Genomic DNA, 19,528 nt, shown 5'->3' with positions numbered 1-19,528 from the left:
GTTCACGGGGGGAAGGGTTGGGGGCGGGCAGCGCAGCGGCCCCGCCCCCCAGGCCCATATAAGCTCGTCGCGGCGGCCTGCAGCGCAGTTTGTGTTTGCGTCGTGGTGGCCGGCAGAGCTATGTTCCCCCTGGACTCCCCCTGGAACATCTCCTTCGCGGGCTGCGGCTTTTTGGGCGTCTACCACATCGGCGTGGCCAGCTGCCTGCAGGAGCACGCGCCCTTCCTCGTCGCCAACGCCAGGAAGGTGTACGGCGCCTCGGCCGGGGCGCTCACCGCCACCGCGCTTGTCAGCGGCGCCTGTCTCGGTAACCGCCTCAACTTGCCGCCCTCCGGCCCGCGGGGGGCCGGGGAGGGGCGCCGCTTTCGGGTCTGGGCCCCTCGCTACAAGGGCGCTGTGGCGTGTCCGGAGAAGCCGATGGAGGGGACGGAGAACAAGTGTTGGGAGGAGCGGCTGAGGGAGCTGGGGTGGTTTAGTCTGGAGGGAAGGAGGCCTTATCGCTGTCTGCAGCTGCATGAAAGGAGTTGTAGAGAGGTGGGTGCTGGTCTCCTGTCCCAGGTGAGAGGGAATGGACTTAAGCTGCATCAGGCCAGGTTCATATTGGACGTTTGGAAAAATATCTTCACCGAAAGGGATATTAAGCGCTGGCACAGGCTGTCCAGGGAGGTGCTTGAATCACCATCCCTAGAAGTATTTAAAAGATGACTTCATCAAGTGCTTAGAGATATGGTTTAGCAGTGGACAGTTACCTATTGGCTTGATTATCTCAAAGGTCTTTTCCAACCTAAGGATTCTATGAAAGGGATCCCCATGGGGTGCACGGAGGATGGGTGCTGCTGCACCTGCAGAGCTGCTGTGGTCGGGGGGACCTGTGTGGGCAGAGAGGGCCACAGGTCAAGGTGGCCCTGATGGTGGAATTCAGCTCAGGGGTCCTGGCTTTGATCCCTATTATAGTAATGTGGACTGGTGGGGGTTCAGTTCTTGTGTCTGGCTCGCTGGAATGTGAGTCTGGTGGGACTGTTGGTGTGGAGAGGAGCTGGCCTCTTGCCATGTGGGCACTGGTTCTTCCTGGCTGCGAATGGGAGGCAAAGTAGCTGGAGATGGAGACATCAAGCAGCATGTCTTGTGTACAGGTGAGAGTTGAACAGCATCTCTGAGTAACCAGGAAATCTCTCTTTATTCTTTCTTGGTATCTTTATTTCTGGAAGAAGGTTGTTCCTGGGGTTGTCAGACACTGGGGAATTTTCTTGCTTTCTTTAGTTTAGCTAGGAGTTACCTCTCCTCTGAAGTTGCTGAAGAAACCTTAAGTTACCTCTGAAGCAGGCACACTATGTAGGCTGTCCCTGCCTTGGGCATGTCTGGAGAACAGATGAAGAGAATGATATGTGGTGCCTCCTGGTTTTTTGCTGTTTTCAAGTTCAGCTGTTTTGCGTGTGGTGGGAAGTCAACAAAATTCTGTACTTGGGAATTTTGCTTTTAATTTTGAGAATGTGATACTGTTCTGCATTTGTTAAACTTGAAAGGTGAATGTAGTGTGAGAGAATGGGATGTATCTGTTTAGTTCTGGTCTCTCCTAGAGCCAAGTGAAACCAGAGGTGTTTACTGCTTGAACTCCTCTCTTGCCTTCATCACAAGTGTCTTTCCATGACACTCCCTGTTCTTTGGGGACAAATAAATCCTTGAGATCTAGCCTTCATGCAGTATAAGTTAGCTTTCCCTGTGTAGTTAGGTTTGAAGTTTCTTCTTCCTTAGCATGGCTTCTGAAGTCCGATGGGAAGCTCTTGCCAGCTGTTCAACTCTCAGCCTGGGATCTCAAAGGCTGTAGTCATGCCATGGTGCCAGCTTTTATGGTGGACAAAGGAAAAGGTCTCCTGTAATCCTTTCTCCTGCAAGGATCCATTTGCCGATAGCTGCAAGGGACTTGATTGATTTACTCGCTGTTATTTCTGCGGAAGAGGTGCCTGCCCAGTTAGTTCCCTAACTGAGTGGTCCCTGTGTGACTGGGAGGTGTGATGTGAACACGAGACAGGCTGGTGGCAGTCCTTTACCACTATAGGGCTGAGCAAGTCAGTCATCATATCTGCCTTGTTCTTGCTATTTATAAGTTCAGAGCATCCACATTGCACTTGGTATTGCAATCAGGGAGTTACCCAGCCTGGTCGAAAGCTGCATGTGAATCAGGATGAGAATAGGTTTTTCTACTCCCTGTAAGGTACAAGGGGAGACGTGATAGAGGACTGAGTTAGGGGCAACATCCCTTTTGAAAGAGGGCAAGCTGTGCTGTTTAAAGCCAGCCAGAGCATGGATCTTGAAGTGTTCAAATTCTACCTCAGAAAAATCAAACCTAAGACAGTTTTCTTTTAACTCTCTCCGTCTCACTGATACGTATCTTGGGTAGAGAGCAGCATTAAGGCCACAGAGCTGACTTTGAAAGTAAAAGCAAATAGAGTGCTTGGTTGGGGCAGGTTATTGCTGTACTTTGTCCCTGTCATAAACACTCCTGACAGTGCAGATGCCAATCTGAGGCCCAGGGCTTCGGATGAAATCATAGGGAAGAAGGGGATGGGGCAGAAGGTAAAGCTCCAGTCTGTACTAGGAGAGTAGTTCATCGTAGTACAGGCTGTTGTAGGATCCTGCATTTACTGTCCAGCTGGTTTCTGTTTGAGAGCAGCTGTAATAACCTGTGGGCTTTGAGGCTTATGGCAGCTGCTGCCTGTACTTGGCTCTGAACTCGGAATCTACTGTGCAAAGGTAAATGCTTCCTAGGGAGCAGTGGAAAAACAACTCTTCCTTTGAGATTCTGTTTAGAGAGAACAGAAATTTTGCTGGACTTCAGAGTGTAAGATCCCACTTAGTGGTTTCTTTTCTTTTTTGTTTTTGTTTTTTTTTTTTTCTTCTGGCCTTTGCCGCAGTTCAGCTTGCCTCAGAGCTGATTCTGCCTGCTCCCTGAATTAAGACTACACAGTCTTCACTTGTATGTCGCAGTAAGGCTTTTTGATGGACTTACAATGGAATGAAATCTCAGACCAAATGATACACAGCTTTGAGAGCTCATTGTAGAATTCTTAGGTACATTTGAGAATACGAAGTAAAACAACACTGGTCATACTAGACAGAGGACCTTATTTCTAAATAAGAGACCAAGAGAAGGTATTTATGGTCTAGTATGACCTTGCCTAGCTCTTGTTAAGCACTTTACCATTAAGTTGTAGGGATCTTGGATTTATTCTCCAGGGCTACAACAGTGATATTGTCCTGCATCTGAAATGCACTCTCCAGCTCTGAGGTTCTTCTGTTCACTGGTATAAAAAAAAAATCACTATTTTTCCACTAGAATAATCTGTGTGGCCATCAGGGTGCATCAGGCAGTGTCTCGCATGTTTACAAGTTACTTAATTGTGCATATTGCAGTGTTGTAGCATGAATCACTTCTTGTGCTGAGGGTTTTCTGGGAAATGTTTTTCTGTCATGCTGGTGTCTTCTCCTGGGACTGCTGGAGTCTGGCACACCAGGAAATGCACCTTTATATGCCAAGCAACAGAGAAGTCCTTTTCTGCTGGCTTTGCAGTCTTCTCCTTATGCATACCTCAAATCCTGCAGCTTTTCACAAACTGTAGGCCTGAAGCTCTGAGAATACTTACCTGTCTGAATAAATCCTTAAGTTGCTGGGCCTAGATAAGTAAAACCGGTTTGTGACATGAAGAGACGGTACTCTCTTCAGTCATGAGTAATGTTAAAATGCAGCCAATGACAGATTCTTAAATCTTTAATACGGAGTAGGGGATATATTTTTTTAAGGGTCTTGAATCCTTTCACTCCAGCGAGCTGGGATTTGGTGTATCTGCTTCAGAAGCATAGCAGCCTGGATGAATGATGAGATGTGAACCTGTAAAGACTGAAAAGCTGTTTTGGAGCTGATGCTAAGGTCCCAGACTATACTTGTGACTCACAGTTAACCAACAGCATCTCTTTTGTCTGTGTAGCATGTGAATATTGTCCTAAACAGCTGTCATCTGAGGGTGGGCTCGAAGTGCTGAATTGCTAATTTTTTTTAGGGGGGAAGAGGTAGGCTCTGCTGTCAGAGGCAAAGCTGGCTATCAGCTCTCCATCTGTGAGAGTTAGCTGTTCTCCTAAAGCATAAAAGCATCAGCAGAAAATGATAAAACAAGCTGTATTAAGAATACAGAAAGGAGATGTGTGCGTTCTTTTTTTTTTTTTTAAGACTAGTATCCTGGCCAGGACTCTGAGGGTTGACCTGAGATGAAGTAACAGTTATTTAACGTTCAGATTTGCTTGTCAGCTGTCACCATGTGACTACCAGGAAATACACTATGCTAGAGACTCTTTTTCCATTGGGTAGCAGGAGGGGGGAAAACAAAAAAAACCAACCCCTTTTGAAATTGAGATAATGAACAATAGCTGCATCTTAAATGTTATGCATTGAAAATTTCATTATTTGCATGCCAAGGCTTAAAGCCTTATTTTTCTCTGCGTGTGTGGACTCTAACACCAGATCCCGGATTGAGAGAGTGAAATTAATCAGCTTAGTCTCTATGGAGTCCTCAGAGCAAAGCCAGTTTGTTGGCTGAAGTGCGTATCATGAAGTTTATGCTAGGGGAAATGTATGTGATGCTGTCTTCTTTGGTTCTGCAAAGATTTTTCCAGGTACATGAAAGAAAACTTCATAGCCACTGTGGCCTCTCATAACTGGAGTCCCTTGCTGTACAAGAGATTGTGATATGTATCTCCTTCAAAGACCCTAGTTGGGGGAAAAAGTTGTTGAGCTCAGTAGCCCAGCCCAGTCAATGAAAGGAGATTCAGCCTTATGTACCTACACAGAGACATGGATGTAGTTACAGAATCACAGAATGGTCTGGGTTGGAAGGCACCTCTGGAGATCAGGTCCAACCCCCTGCTAAAGTGGGTTCACCTACAGCTGGTTGCACAGGATTGTGTCCAAACATGTTTTGAACATCTCCAGAGAAGGAGATTCCCCAACCTCTCTGGGCAGCCTGTTCCACAAGGAGCTTCATGGTGCTCCCTGGAAACAATAAAGCTCCTGCTTCTTTTCTAGCAAAGAAAGTTGTTCCTTCTGTTTACAAATCCAAGAGTTAGAGGGGCAGATTGAGGCTCCCGTGATCCAAGAGGAGGCGGTTAGAGACTTGCTTGCCCAGCTAGACGTCCACAAGTCTATGGGGCCGGATGGGATCCACCCAAGAGTATTGAAGGAACTGGCGGATGTCCTTTCCAAACCCCTATCCATCATCTTCCAGAGGTCCTGGCTGACTGGGGAAGTTCCACTAGACTGGAGGCTGGCTGATGTTGTGCCCATATACAAGAAGGGTTGCAGAGAGGATCCGGGGAACTACAGGCCTGTCAGTCTCACCTCAGTGCCAGGGAAAGTCATGGAACAGGTAATCTTGAGTGCTATCATGAAGCACACGCAAGAGAACCGGGTGATCAGGCCCAGTCAACATGGGTTTACAAAAGGCAGATCTTGCCAAACTAACCTGATCACCTTCTATGACAAAATCACTCAACTACTGGATGGGGGAAAGGCTGTGGATGTAGTCTTCTTGGACTTCAGTAAAGCCTTTGACACAGTTTCTCACAGCATTCTGCTGCAGAAACTGTCAGCCTCTGGCCTGGACAGGCGCACACTCTCCTGGGTTGAAAACTGGTTGGATGGCCGGGCCCAGAGAGTGGTGGTCAATGGAGTTAACTCCAGCTGGAGGCCAGTCACAAGTGGAGTTCCTCAGGGCTCAGTACTGGGTCCAGCTCTGTTCAATATCTTTATCAATGACCTGGATGAAGGCATTGAGTGCACCCTCAGCAAGTTTGCAGATGACACTAAGCTGGGAGGAAGTGTCGACCTGCTGGAGGGTAGGGAGGCTCTGCAAAGGGATCTGAACAGGCTGGACTGCTGGGCCGAGACCAATGGGATGAGGTTTAACAAGACCAAATGCAGGGTCCTGCACTTGGGGCACAACAACCCTATGCAGCGCTACAGACTGGGGGAAGAATGGCTGGAGAGCTGCACAGAAGAGAAGGACCTGGGGGTGCTGGTTGACAGCCGACTGAACATGAGCCAGCAGTGTGCCCAGGTGGCCAAGAAGGCCAATGGCATCTTGGCTTGTATCAGAAATGGGGTCACCAGCAGGTCCAGGGAGGTTATTCTCCCTCTGTACTCGGCACTGGTGAGACCGCACCTCGAATACTGTGTTCAGTTCTGGGCCCCTCACCACAAGAAGGATGTTGAGGCTCTGGAGCGTGTCCAGAGAAGAGCAACAAAGCTGGTGAGGGGGCTGGAGAACAAGTCTTATGAGGAGCGGCTGAGAGAGCTGGGGTTGTTTAGCCTTGAGAAGAGGAGGCTGAGGGGAGACCTTATTACTCTCTACAACTACCTGAAAGGAGGTTGTGGAGAGGAGGGAGCTGGCCTCTTCTCCCAAGTGACAGGGGACAGGACTAGAGGGAATGGCCTGAAGCTCCGTCAGGGGAGGTTCAGGTTGGATATCAGAAAAAAATTCTTCACAGTAAGAGTCATTGGGTACTGGAACAGGCTGCCCAGGGAGGTGGTCGAGTCGCCTTCCCTAGAGGTGTTTAAGGAACGGGTGGATGAAGTACTTAGGGACATGGTTTAGGGAGTGTTGGGAGCGGTTGGACTCGATGATCCAATGGGTCCTTTCCAACCTTGTGATTCTGTGATTCTGTGATTCTGTGATTCTGTGATTTTTCTGGTGGAAAACAGGTGTGGGGCAGGAGGATGTTCTCTGCTGATATAGCTGGAAATGTTCACTGGCTTGTTGGAGAAGCTGCTGTGCCTGGATCAATGCTATTGGTGGTCACAGATCTGCAGGCTTGGGTTTCCAGAGAATAAGCTGGTACCAGGCAGCCAAAGCACTCTGCAGTACTTCTTGCTGGGAGGAAAGAGCTTGTTCCTTATATCTGCTTGGCTCTAATTAAGGAAATTCCTGTGAGGAAAGGTGTTCTTGCAGGCATCTCATTAGATGAGTGCAAGGGAAGCCAAGCAGCCATTTTTAGTGAAAAATGTAATTGTAGCAATGCATGTATTTGTTCCTTAGTCACCCTACATAGAAAGTAGGTGTGCAGAGAAGCTTGGTGCTGAGACTTCGTCAGTGGGAACAGCAGCTGTGCAGTGGCAACTGCACAGGTGGTCTTTGCGTGATAGTACTTCTGACCCATAATTTCAGCATCTCTCTTGAACTTGTAGCATGTCCAGGCTGTTCCTTTTCTTTCTGCCTCTTATTTCCCAAAACTGTTCAAAGTGCCTGCAAGTCTTCCCTATAAAATCTGAGAAGCTATCTTGTTCTTCAGGGTCTTGTCTGTTTTTAGTTATATTTGGAAGTTTAGTCCTGATAAATCAAGAGCCTTTCTCAGATTCCTTGCTTTGTCTTCCAAGCTTCTGCTGTACTGGTGACAGCAGCTCTACCTGTATGTCCTGTAGCTGATGGTGTTTGTTTTCTGTCTGTCAGAGGACTGTGCTGCATTCCAGCACAGTGGGCTTGGGAGTGACTATACGGTGATGATAGCCTCAGATTTGCTCTAGGCTTCTCCGCGCTTCCCTCTATGCCCCCCTTGAAGTAGAGAGATGTTCCCTAGCCTGGCTGGAGAGGATTTTCAACTCTGCTGTGCTTGCTTTGTACTGTACTTGAAGAAGATCATGCAAGGGCTGGAGAAATGGTAGTTTGGTCAGCATTCCTTCTTTCTGGAGCTGCACTTCTACACCTCTGTTTCCCAGCTCTAATACATGTCCTCTTTCTTTCTGGGACTTGAGGTGAAAGCCAAGATGTGCCTTCCAACTCTGGGAATTGAAGGAGCCCATATATGTGTATTTGCCTTGGGTTGTCTGTCTTGTCAAGCAGATGTGAGGCACCAGGGAGAATAAGAGCTGGTGAAAAGGGGGAGTGGAGGAAATGACTATGTAGAAGGTCCTAAACGAGTCTGTGTCTTTGGGAAAAGGCAGAATGTGGTAGGATCTAGGACGGTAGGAAAAAATGCTTTCCAAGGAGCACATAAAAGGGAGGGAACTGGTGAGCCTGGGAGTGTAGAAAAGGTGCACCTGGTTGTTGTAGGTCTGCCTGTTTTGGCTACAAAGATCTGAGAAAAGGAGGAGAGATTTTGATGCTTTTGATACAGTAGCTGCTTGTGACAGGCCTAATCCTGTCCCTAGGCTTGTGCTGATCTGCAGTACTGTGTGTCTGGTAAAGCTGACCTTAGTGTTCCTGGAAGAGAGGGACTCTTCCCTAGCTCAAAGGCTCAGAACAAGCCAAGCTCCATGCCATCCCAGTGGTGATGAGTCTAGGCAGGCAGTGTGCAATTTGTTCTTGGTGATTGGGCTGTCAGGTGTGGAAGCCGGTAGTTTTGGTAGAACACAAGGCTTTGTTTACAAGAGCTGCTCTTGCCAGCTTCATAGAACGCTGCTGATTCAGGGCTTGTCTTAAAAGGTATTCCAGTGTATCATGGAGGCAGGGTGAGGATTCAAGCTGCCATAGTTATGTCATACATGAAGAAAGTTAAAGCCTGTTTCAGGGTGGGCTGTCAGTGCAAAAGGGAAGTTACATAGAATTATCTAACCCAGTGTCCTTATATAGTAGGTTTGATAAAAAGTTTATAGGAACAAACTTTTCCTTTTAACTACTAACTATACTTCTCCACGCAGCTCATTCTGTATGTGAGAGCTTCAAGTGGACATAGCTACATCTGTCTTGCTCCCCTCCTTGCTTATGCACTCACTGCTCAGCCATGCAGGAGAGGTTGAGCAGAGGCTCTTCACTTGCAGAGGTCTGCAGAAACCCTCTGTGAGCAGACCCTGTCCTGCTCATGTGGCTGCTTTCAGACCTATAATCATGTTGATGCCTGGGAGTTGTGGTTGGAGGTCTGCTGCTGCTGTACATGGAAGGAAGGTAACATCAGCTTCCAGATATTCTAATGTCATGGCTCCCAAGGAAGCAGAACACAGTCTGCCTTGAGGTCTGACTAAAGATCCTCCCCAAATCAACTTTGTCATGAAAATGGGATTCCTTCTAGAATAAAATCCCCATGCCTCTTCTGAGGACTGCTTTGGAATGAAGCTTCTCATTCTTTGCAGGCTCTGCTCCTGCCGTGCATGCCTAGTGGGGGAAAGGTTGTAAGGTGGCACTTAATGTGCCTGTGTGAGATGGAAGACAGAGCAGGCACAGCAAGCAGTGTGCTCACAGGTGCACAGGGAGGTGCTTGGCATGGATTGGAGCAGTTAGCTAGCTGTGCAAGCATGTGAGAACTGGGCATGATGTAGGCTGAGGCTCAGTGGAGGACTGCAGAGCTATTCCTTTTATTTGTGCCAGGGCAAGACAACGCTCTTAACAGTCACACTGGTATACAGTGAGAAAGGACAAGCAGGGAGATGGGCTCCCCTTTTCTGCATGACAGTCAACCATGTCTCTGGTAAGATCTCTCAACACAAAACAACCACTGCTTGCAAGCATATAGGAGGGTGTTTAGCAGATATTAGACTGGAAATCAGCAAAAGCTGTGCATGGGCCCTGCTTTGGTGTTGGTGAGCCAGCCAAAGCTAGTGTGTGATAAAGCTGAAGTGATCCTGGCATGGAAGCAATTTCTTCAGTTGCTGGAAACAGAAGTGGTCGCTGCTCACTCCAGTCTGTCTTTATCAATCTCTGGTGCAGATACCTGGCAAAAATATCTGCTGCCCTGTAGCACTGTTCTCTTATTCTGAAGTACCTCACCTCTAGTGTTACCTCCTGTGAAGCAGAAACACTGCTCTTTCTGTGGGTGTGTCGTGCCATCCTAAAAATGGAGCTTCAGAAATAAGTATGGAAGGTGTGCAGCATCATGCATGTAGGTGAGACTTCATCCTTCTGTACCAGTTCCTTTTCAGAATAACAAACACTGGAGGCTTTCTCTTAGTGATTTTCACCCCGATGAATAAAGCAAGAGTTCAGTGTGATTCCACTTCTGCCTCTATGCAGGGCAGAGGAAAAAGGCTAGTTTGCATTATTACAGCATGTTTTTCAGTCTGTTTCTCTGCTCCACTAGCTTTTTCTCACTGAGTACTTGCTTTTAGAAAGTGACCTAAAACCCAGCATTGCCCTGAGCAAGCAGCAGGTATCTGTGTTGCACCTTTTCCTCTGTGAATCCCCTTCTGTTGTCACCCTATGTGATTTGAGTTGCACTGTATCATTGGCAGGGATTGATGGATGGATGAGTACAGAACATGCCTTTCAGTACAGCTTGCCTGGGGTCCTGAGCAAGCTTTCCATTTAATGTGCTATTGTGCTATTTAATTTTCTCTAATGCAGTGAACAGAAATTATTGTTAAGCCTTGTACTGGCGAATTACAATGGAGAAAGATGAGGCTAGTGAGAATTGCTGTTGTGGTTGTGACAATGTGGTCCTGGCTGCCTGCCTGAACTAAGCTGCCTCTTGGCCTTCCTGTGGATTATTTCACAGTGGCAGCTATGCTGTTTTCTGATTTGTGTTGCAAGAGTAAATGCTCCAGTTCTGGCCACAGAAACAAAGCGAGCCTTAGATTACAGAACACCAGTCCCCTGGTCAGGCTTTGGTATGCCAACGCTACATTAAGTTCACTGCAGATGTTTATCTTGGAGACATAATCAAGCCTGGCAGCTCTTGTGCTTCTTCTCCCAAAGCCTTTGTTTCTGTACAAAGCAGAGCAACCTGCCTTAAGGTGAGAAGGGGGTATGAATTATGCATCTGCAGTTTGGCTTGCATGATGATCCTACACTGTAGGTACCAGGGAGTGGATGGACAGGCAGCAGTTGCTGTGGGCTGCCTGGCGAGCTAACCTGTGCATGAGGAAAAAAATGGGGCAACTCAAAAAGCCGATGGGTTTCATATGCTCCCACATCCAGGATGTGGCAATAGTTCTGGTTCATCTATTAATGGGTATCCAGAGCACACAAAATAACTCTCTCCTTTAGCTCAAAGGGCAAAAATGTCTCCTTTCAGTTTGACTTTATTTGAATATTGAATTAGACTGGACATTAGGAAGAATTTCTTTACCATGAGAGTGCCCCATCCCTGGAGGTGTTCAAGGCCAGGTTGGATGGGGCCTTCTGCAGCCTGATTTAGTGGGATGTCACTGCCTGTGGCAGGGCTGTTGGAACTAGATGATCTTTAAGATCCCTTCCAACCCTAACTGTACTATGATACTATGAATAGATAAAGTGACCAACAGCTTTTTGCTTTTTTTTCCCCCAAATTTTACTTGAAATAGAAAAGTAAACATCTTGGGGACAAACATTTTAAGAGGAAGGCTTCTGACTCTGAAGCAGTTTCAGGTGACCTGGATTTGCTTAGCCCTCTTTCTGCAGGCTGTCTTGGCACTGTTTGTGTCTAGACTCTGCAATGATGACCAGTGAGAATCTGAGCCAGAAAGTGTTGTGGGCTGAGTCCTTCCTTTTGGCATCTGCCTCTGACTGTGAGAGCTGTCCCTGCTTGAAAAGCTGTCCTTTCCTCTGTTTCCACCTGCCACATCTGTAAGGTCTAAGTAGATGTTGCTTCTTATACCCTGATGGGGATCCCTAGGAGTTAACTCTAGTAGGATATATATCGGTGCCCTTGCTTCTTATACCCTGATGGGGATCCCTAGGAGTTAACTCTAGTAGGATATTTCGGTGCCCTTTACGCTTGAGCAATGGGAGAGAAAGGATATATTGTTTACAGCCAGTGGCCAGGCTTTCTAATAGATCTCCTTTGCAAAATCATTTGCTTGTGGAGCTCAGGTTGAATCCCTACACGGAGCCCCTGATGGGAAGGGTTACCTGCCACAGGGAACAACCAGTCATGCAGCAGGGCTGTCTGCAGGCTGAGTAGGGGTGTGTTGTGGGGAGAGTTGTTTGCTGTTTGTGTATCTTCCCCCTAAAAGAAAAGATTTCTTCCTGTATCTCTTATGTGGAGCCATTTCAGCTGAGCTGTTTCTTATCTGATGGCAAAATACTAAGAGGGAAGAAATGAGTGAAAACCTTAAAATCCCAAACCAGCAAAAATTAAGGAAGTCAGAGAAGAACAGCTTGTTTTAGTACATGGTATTTCTCAATATTACTAGGTTGCAGGAATATGCGTGCCAATGTGAAAAGAATTGGTGCCTTTAGAGGCTCCACTGCTAGCTGACATCTGCAGCCTCAAATATTTAAAATAGGCAATTTTTCTGTGTTAAAAAATGGGAATTATAGAGCTTCTGGCAAGTTGAAGGATAGGTATCCTTTCCATACCCTGTGCTTTCAGGCATCTGTCTAGGATTTCACACTGAAACCATCTGTGGAGTACACCTATCACCTGAAAATGCCTTATAGTGGCAGATCATAAGACACTGCTCTCACTTTATTTCCTGCTGGTAATAATTTCTTTGGTCCCCCCTTCTGATATCTATCCAGCCTTGCTGATAGGCAGTCAGTGGAAACCAAGTTGTTTCACTGCAAGTGTGGGAAGAGGACCAGAAGTCCAGCCAAGCAGTGGGGTCTTTCACAAACCGAAGTAGCTGCCCACAAGAACTGGGGTTGTCCTTGGGTCACCAGTGCTTTGCTATGCACTGCTTCTTGGGGTCAGTGAACAGGCTCTTCTTAACAGTCTGAGCTACCTGTGAGGACACATCTGATAAAGTTCTCTGTAAATTTTTTTTATAGATGTCAGCTTGCAGTCTTCTGTTTCAGAGCCTATTGCTTATAGCTTTATATTTTTGACTGGTGACAGGACTGTGTTATAATAGGACTGTATCCTCTCCTGGGAAAGGGCAGGTAGAAGAAGCATGTGCGTTGCTTGCTGTCTGTGTTCGGAGAAGAATGGTATGGGTGCAGGAGCTGTGTGCTAAGCTGTAGCAGCTTGGGGGTTTGTGCCCAGGAGGAACACAGGACAGATCTACCAGTTCATCATTACAGACTGGCTTTTAGTTTCTCTATGGATAAGGTACAGAAACAGCTGAAAGGGCAGGGGGCAGGCAACCAAGCTATATTAACCTTGAAGAAGGTCATACTAATAAATGCCTTCTGACTCATCCTGTTCCTAAATTTGTCTGAACGGGGATCTACCAGTGGGAAACATGAGAACTCTAGTGATGCGCAGCAGCTATCTGAATTGGAAGCAGTGTGTGGACATTGTAGCTGGGGGCTGTTGCAGAGGGCATCTCTGAGCATCCCACAAACATCACTCCAATAGATAGCTAAGCAGAACTTAAGCAGCTCCAGAATGAGGTCCCTAATTCTAGTACACAGGAGCAGGCTCCTGTCCTGAAAATTTTGCAGTCAAAATAGCTTGGTCATGCATCCCAAACTAAAAAGTCATTGGGCTCTTCAGCTGCTGGAGTAATGTCAAACAAATGTGCGCTTCTTTCTGCTAGCCTGCTTCCTTTCAAAGCTTTTGACATTGACATGTCTGGTCAGTCTGGAGCCTTAGCTGAGTAATGAGACTGAGAAGAGAGCAGTAGTGCCTCGTGTTGCTGCAGTATAGAAAGGAACCCATTTGAATTCTTGTTGGTGCTGAATGAGAAGCAAGGTTATCAAGGATCAGCACAGTTCCCTGCCTGCTGCATTAGTCCAGGTGAGGTATGGCATCTACTCTCTGGGATGTGACCTGTCTGTGGGTGCCTCCTGCCAGCACGGACAGGAGGTGCTGCCTCTACATCCATCCACTGTCTGTGCCATCCTCTATTCACCATCCCTTGGAGAATCTTTCCTTCAAGCTTGCGTCCTGTTTACTGCTATAGTAGCCTGAGTGCAAGAATGTCCCTGGCACAGAGAGTTATCTTTGTACCAACATGGAGCTCTTCCAGGGGGAGCTGCAGTGTCACGGGTGAGCCATAGTCACAGGAGCTGCTGTGTGGAATGTCCAGAATGCCCCTCTCCCTCTTCAGCCTGCACTGCTCCTATTTTTGTTTGTCTTGGGCTTGTTTTTTTTTTTCCGCTTGAAATACTTCATGGGTCAGCTGTCCTTTTGCTGGATGGCAAATGGATATCAGTGTGATCTAATGTCAGCAGGTGAGCATTGTGGTGCCCTTGGTGCAAAAGCTCTGCTGCTGAAGATGTGGGCTTGAAGAGGCCCTTCTTCCCTACTCCTCACCCTTCCTGCCGTGAGACATTTAACCTTTGCAATGTTCGCCTCCTTAGGCATTTCACAGGCCTGAAGCAGCCTTTCTGTTTATCTCGGAGCTCTTAGATGTGGTTAAGGGTCTTGCAGCAGCTCAGATAACATGAGCTTTAGGTGAGTGGTCTTTAACTCCTCTCCTTTTCCAGACACGGAGTAGCGGCAAGCTGCTGTGGCTGGAGGTGTTTGTATACAGTGGTAAATAGCACATTCTGCTTGAATGTTTTTCAGGTTGGAGAAGGGTAGTTTAGAGGATGCAAGGTGGTAAAGACTTAAATACTGGTTTATTTTGGAGTTGAGCTTGAGTAGTGGGAGTGAAAGCCACTTCTTCAGGGGAATCAATAAGCTAATGTGAAGCTAGCTTGATATAACTTGAAAATTAAGTGCAAACTAGCAGCTGCCTTCAGGTCTTTTCCCTTGGGTAACAGTAACTTGCCCCTCATAGCTGCTGCGGAAGGATCACAGAATGAACTGGAAGAGGTGGAGCAGCTGGCCTCCCTTGTCTGGCAAGAGATATGTTTCAGAACACAACTGTCTGATGCTCCTTTGCATCATCACAACTGAAATTCAGATAAGGATGATGGCCCTGCAGAACTCGGGTTCCTGTATAGCCACACCCACTGGGGCAGTGGTGGGGGCAGGGAAGAAGAGAGATATGACTTTTCTTATGAAAATGGAATATTCTGTATATTAATATAATTTCTAGAGGAATATTGGCTTAGTAAATCTATATAGGGAGAATTGTTGAATTAATTGATTGGTGGGAGAAGAATGAAATGTTTTCCCAGCAAGCAATAACTATAAGAAGTTGTGTCTGCCTCTTGGTACATAGCTCAATAAGGGAAGTAGAGCTTAATTTAGCTTTTTCATGTGATGCCGCATCCTGAATCACCAGATCAATCAAAAACCATGGGAAATTTCTTTGCGCACTGGAATTGGCACTGGACTAGACCTAGTAATAATTGACAGCTTGTGGCTCATCCCTGTAGGACTCATCTCTGCTCCCTCTGGCAAGCTGTGAGCAGAACTTGAGCTGGTTTTCCTGGAATAGCACTTCTGGTAGTAATAGGATTCAAACACTTACCTCTACTCTTTCCTCCTAAATTTATTTCCCAGAGGACTTGTTATCTGTCACGGGTCTAGCTACGTAAACCTGACTCCTTTGGCTGAACGCTCAGCTAGCTTTATTTCCAGGAAAGCTGGTGATGCTGCAGATCACCTTGTGCATGTCTCTTCCCACAGAGCTGTTCTGTGCTCAGCTTTGATGTAAGTGAGCCAGCAAGTCCAACAGAATCAGAGATGCCCTTAAATCAAAATACTTCAGAAACCTCTGTGTGTATGCATGTATGCACACAGGTGTGTGTGTGTATATATATAAATAAAAACAACCCAGAACAATAAATACCCAGAAAGTATTCAAAGAATGAAATTGCCACTCAGCAATAATTCTTATTTCATCCATTGTTTCCCCACCCCATTTGGCGGTGAAATGTTGATAGATCAGGCAGCTGCCTGTTCTCTGAACTCTCCTCAAATCCCAAGACAGTTGTTTTCATGATGTGTTTGAGACTTTGCTGTTTGTTTTCCCTTAAGCGGCTTTCAGATTACATTTTAGCTCAAACAGTCATAAGCTCAATTTGATTGCAGTTGTTTACAGTATTGCTATTGAATCTTTGTACTGAGATGCCAAGTCTGAAAACATTCTCTAAGCACCATCTCTTGGGTAACACTCCTCAACCTTTGCTTTGCACATAGGCACTCAGTGCAATGGAGTTTCTTGGGATCGTGTGGTCAAGGTGCTGGGCTGAGATTAATTTGGTTTTTGGCTCTGTCATGCTTTCTTGGTGTGTCTTTCTTCCCCTTGACGGATCTGAAGGTGTCTTAGGGAGCATTGTAAATGGTAGCGTCATGGTTATGATAAAATGTATTTTCTCTGAGGCTGACTTTGTGTTGGGAAGGATGCTGAACTGTGTGGCCACTATCTGGGACAGGCTGGGCTCAGTGACTCACTGCTAATTGAGTAAGTAAGATCAGAATTAGGCTGCTAAACATTGCTCTAGGACAGACCAAAAGACTGGGATTATAGTGCTAAAAATTGCTTCACAATGGGTAACTTGAATTTTATGATAAGTTGCTAACTTGCAGTGCCTGAAACCCTGACCCGAGAGTCTCTGGTCATGTTCAAAGGTCCAATTCAGTGTGTGCTTGAGCTACTGGTGTTGACGGGTTTCCTAAGCATGGAATTATGTTCCCAGGGTGCGTTGGTGGAAAACATGTTGCTGGCACACGTGTATTGCAAAAGAGTGGGATATGTCAACATAGCTTTGTGGGCGTTGTTGCTCTGATCTCTATTATCTTTATTAACTTAGATCTAACATGGGTTCTTTCACTCTGCTGCCTTCTTTCTGCAATTGCAAAACTGGGTGGAGAGCAAAATGGAGGGATTTCCACTTGGCTTGAACTCAGTCTTTTTATTGTTTTCCAGGATCTGAACTTCAGTTTGATTGGAGAGGAGTCTTAATTTGTGAAAGCATGTCCCTTCTGGTTTCTTTAATTCTTCCTCTTGCATGTATCTTCCTGATGCCCCTGGGAGTGCAACGATTGGCTGGTACTTAGAAGAACTGTTGTCTTGTATCTCACTATGGCTAGGAGATGTGTTTGGCGGCAGCGGTCAGTGTGAGCAAAGGGCAGCGTGCTGGATTTTGAGGGTTTGGCTTGGGCTGATGTTTTTGTTTTGTTTTCTCCCATTCCTCCTTTCCCACTGGAAAGCTCTAATACTCTTGCCAGATCGACTCCTAGTGACTGTGAGATAATGGGCTTAGCAGTTGCCATCCCTTTTGTGCAGATGTGATGTCTTCTTTCCTCCAAGCCCAGCTGGTTACTGTGTGAGAGGGTAAAGCAGGCATGCCCTCATGAGTTGTGCTTGCCAACAGGGCCTAGTATAGTCCTGTGGAATCAGACATGGAAGGAATGGGACACCAAAAAATCTGCAGGTGACACTAAGTCACTGATTCCCTGCTGGACCATAGTGTCTGCCTTGCTCACCTGAGATATGACTGTCATTCACAGCAGAGCTGGGATCACTTAGCTGGAAAGCACCAATGTTTACTGGGAGTTTTGGTTGCAGGCAGATGACTTTGTCTGAAAAAAGATGCTTACTAGAAAAGTTTTATTGGAATAGATTTTGTAGTGGATTTAGCCATAAGCTCAAAAGTGTTAAAGCATCTTCCTTGTTTTCTTTTAGTCTGTTTTCACCAGCCCTGCATTGGGCAGTGAAACAGGATCTAAGAAAGAGTGAGGCTGTAGGCAGATGCATGGGGTCTTCCTTAGCTTCATGAAAGGTAAGGTTATGTCTTTGCAGTGGAGGAGTGTGAAGGCCAAGACAGCAAACTTCTGTGACTTCTGTGGTACTGCCCACAATAGCAGTATTTTGAGTTATATATCAAATGGGGAGAAACTTCTGAGTGAAGCTGTGAGCGAGGCTTTTCTAAGCTTTATTTTTGTAAAGGGCAAGTTTTTTTCTATGATTTAATGGTGTATTTTTCTCTCTTGTTGCAGGTGAGGCTGGTGCCAGCATTATTAGAGTATCAAAAGAAGCCCGGAAGAGGTTCTTGGGCCCACTCCACCCTTCTTTCAATTTAGTGAAGACCATTCGGATCTGCCTGTCCAAGACTGTGCCAGAGAATGGGCATGAGGTTGCTGCAGGACGTTTGGGTATTTCGCTGACACGGGTCTCTGATGGAGAAAATGTCATACTGTCAGACTTCAATTCCAAGGAGGAGCTGATCCAGGTGAATGGAGACTTACTGCAGGGGGGCTAGGCAGGAACTACACGCAGTTTTGTTTTGCCTTGATCTCCAAATGTCTTTAGTACTGGAGTATAATTGCCAGCAGAGTAAACGGAGTAAATGCCAGTGTGATCTTCTGAAAAGAGCAGTATGTTCAATAGGCTTTGATCTCCTTCTTACATTCTTGACCTCTTTCTCCCTCAGGCCTGCGTCTGTAGCACCTTTATCCCTGTCTACTGTGGGCTGATACCTCCAACCTTGCGTGGAGTGGTAAGTTAGACTCTAAGATGCTCCTATCTTAAATCATACACTGATGAATTAAAAAGCAGATATACTGGTACTTGTTTTTGGCAATCTTATTGCCTGTCTCCTGGCAGCAATTAGCCTGAAGAGGCATGAGAAATTCTCAAATAAACAACTTCTGACAGTAGATATGCTCCCCTGCTGCCTGTAGTTCGCTATAAATGTCCTGAAGACTAGGGGACTTAACATGATAGTAATGTATAGCTTTCTGGGCAAGAGATGGCTGACTTAGCAGATAGTTTTCCTGGCTGCTTGGTGCCCTGCTGTCAGTCACTGAGGCTACGACCCTCTGCATGTGAAAAGAACTTGGTTTCAGGATAGGAATCAGGAGTATAGTCCCTCTGCCTGACACTTTTTGTGGGATTTTCATTAATGATGCTGATATCAGATCTCTTTTATACAGAGTTCTTCCTGTCCTTCCTTTGAGGATGTTTTTCTACTTGCTTTAGCATCCTGTCCAAAGCTGTCCAGAGCAATTTCTCTCTTTTGCCTTTGCATGTTAGAAATTAGAACTTTTGAGAGTTGTGCAGGGCTGGAGCATCTCCGAGTATTGTAGACGTGCTTAAGGGCCTCAGTTGAGCTTGGACTTCCCTTGTGCTACCTAGGTTAATGCACATATTAAAAAGCAGTTTATTTGCAAACTAAATAGTCAAAAGGGAGAGGGAGAACTGCTACTAATGTATGTGTCCCCTCGTTACCTGTAAGTGACATGACCAACATGTGTCAGTCTGTCAGGTGACACCATCAAATCTACTCCCAACTGCTACTTGTGTCCTAAAACTGGGGTCAGTTTTGCTCCTGCGTGATATACAGCTTGGCTGGTTTTGTCTAGTGCAAGCACGTTGGGCAGGCAAATGACCTAGAAGTAATGTCCAATGTCCAGCCCTTAGAGAAGTTACAAATCAGTAATGGTTTGGCTCACCGACTGCAGACAGGGTTTTTGTCCCACAGCTGGTGTCTCTTCCCTGACATCTCTTTGAGGTTAATTGAGGTCAATCTGGATCAAGCAAAATCTCAAAATTCCAAAGCTGTGAACAGTATCAGGATTTCCGGAATGTGCAGCTGCCCTGGCGCACACAGGTGACTGTTGGGATTCCTCATGGGGGAAGGTGGTAAGGGAATACATGAGATGAGGAAATTAATTCCTGTCTCTTCCCCAGAAAATTGTGGTGCTCTGTCTCTGAATGAGCGCTGGCAAGGCGAGAGGTTACATCGGCTTGAGTATGAACCTGGGAGATGGTTTTGAAATCAGACTGCATGGTTCCTAGCCTGCCTGTGATGATTTTATTTGCTACAGGACAGACTGATAGGCCTGGCATGAG

The 19,528-nt window shown here is 46.3% G+C and overlaps 1 protein-coding gene across 2 annotated transcripts in view; it reads left to right on the top strand.

Annotated features, from left to right (window-relative positions):
• Positions 1-78: 78 nt before the first annotated feature.
• PNPLA2 (patatin like phospholipase domain containing 2) overlaps positions 79-19,528 on the top strand; it is a 31,398-nt gene continuing 11,948 nt past the window's right edge. The window contains exons 1-3 of one of the 2 annotated variants that reach the window (XM_054069089.1): positions 79-307; positions 17,674-17,906; positions 18,108-18,173. In XM_054069089.1, coding sequence (XP_053925064.1) covers positions 121-307; positions 17,674-17,906; positions 18,108-18,173 — 486 coding nt within the window. In that variant the 5' untranslated portion in view covers positions 79-120. Of the gene's footprint in view, positions 308-16,680; positions 16,724-17,673; positions 17,907-18,107; positions 18,174-19,528 lie in introns of those variants that run through there. The other variant, XM_054069091.1, reaches the window with a different exon arrangement.

Source organism: Cuculus canorus, chromosome 5 (genome assembly GCF_017976375.1).
Source record: "Cuculus canorus isolate bCucCan1 chromosome 5, bCucCan1.pri, whole genome shotgun sequence".
Lineage (NCBI taxonomy): Eukaryota > Metazoa > Chordata > Aves > Cuculiformes > Cuculidae > Cuculus > Cuculus canorus.
This window is presented reverse-complemented; position numbering and strand designations above follow the sequence as displayed.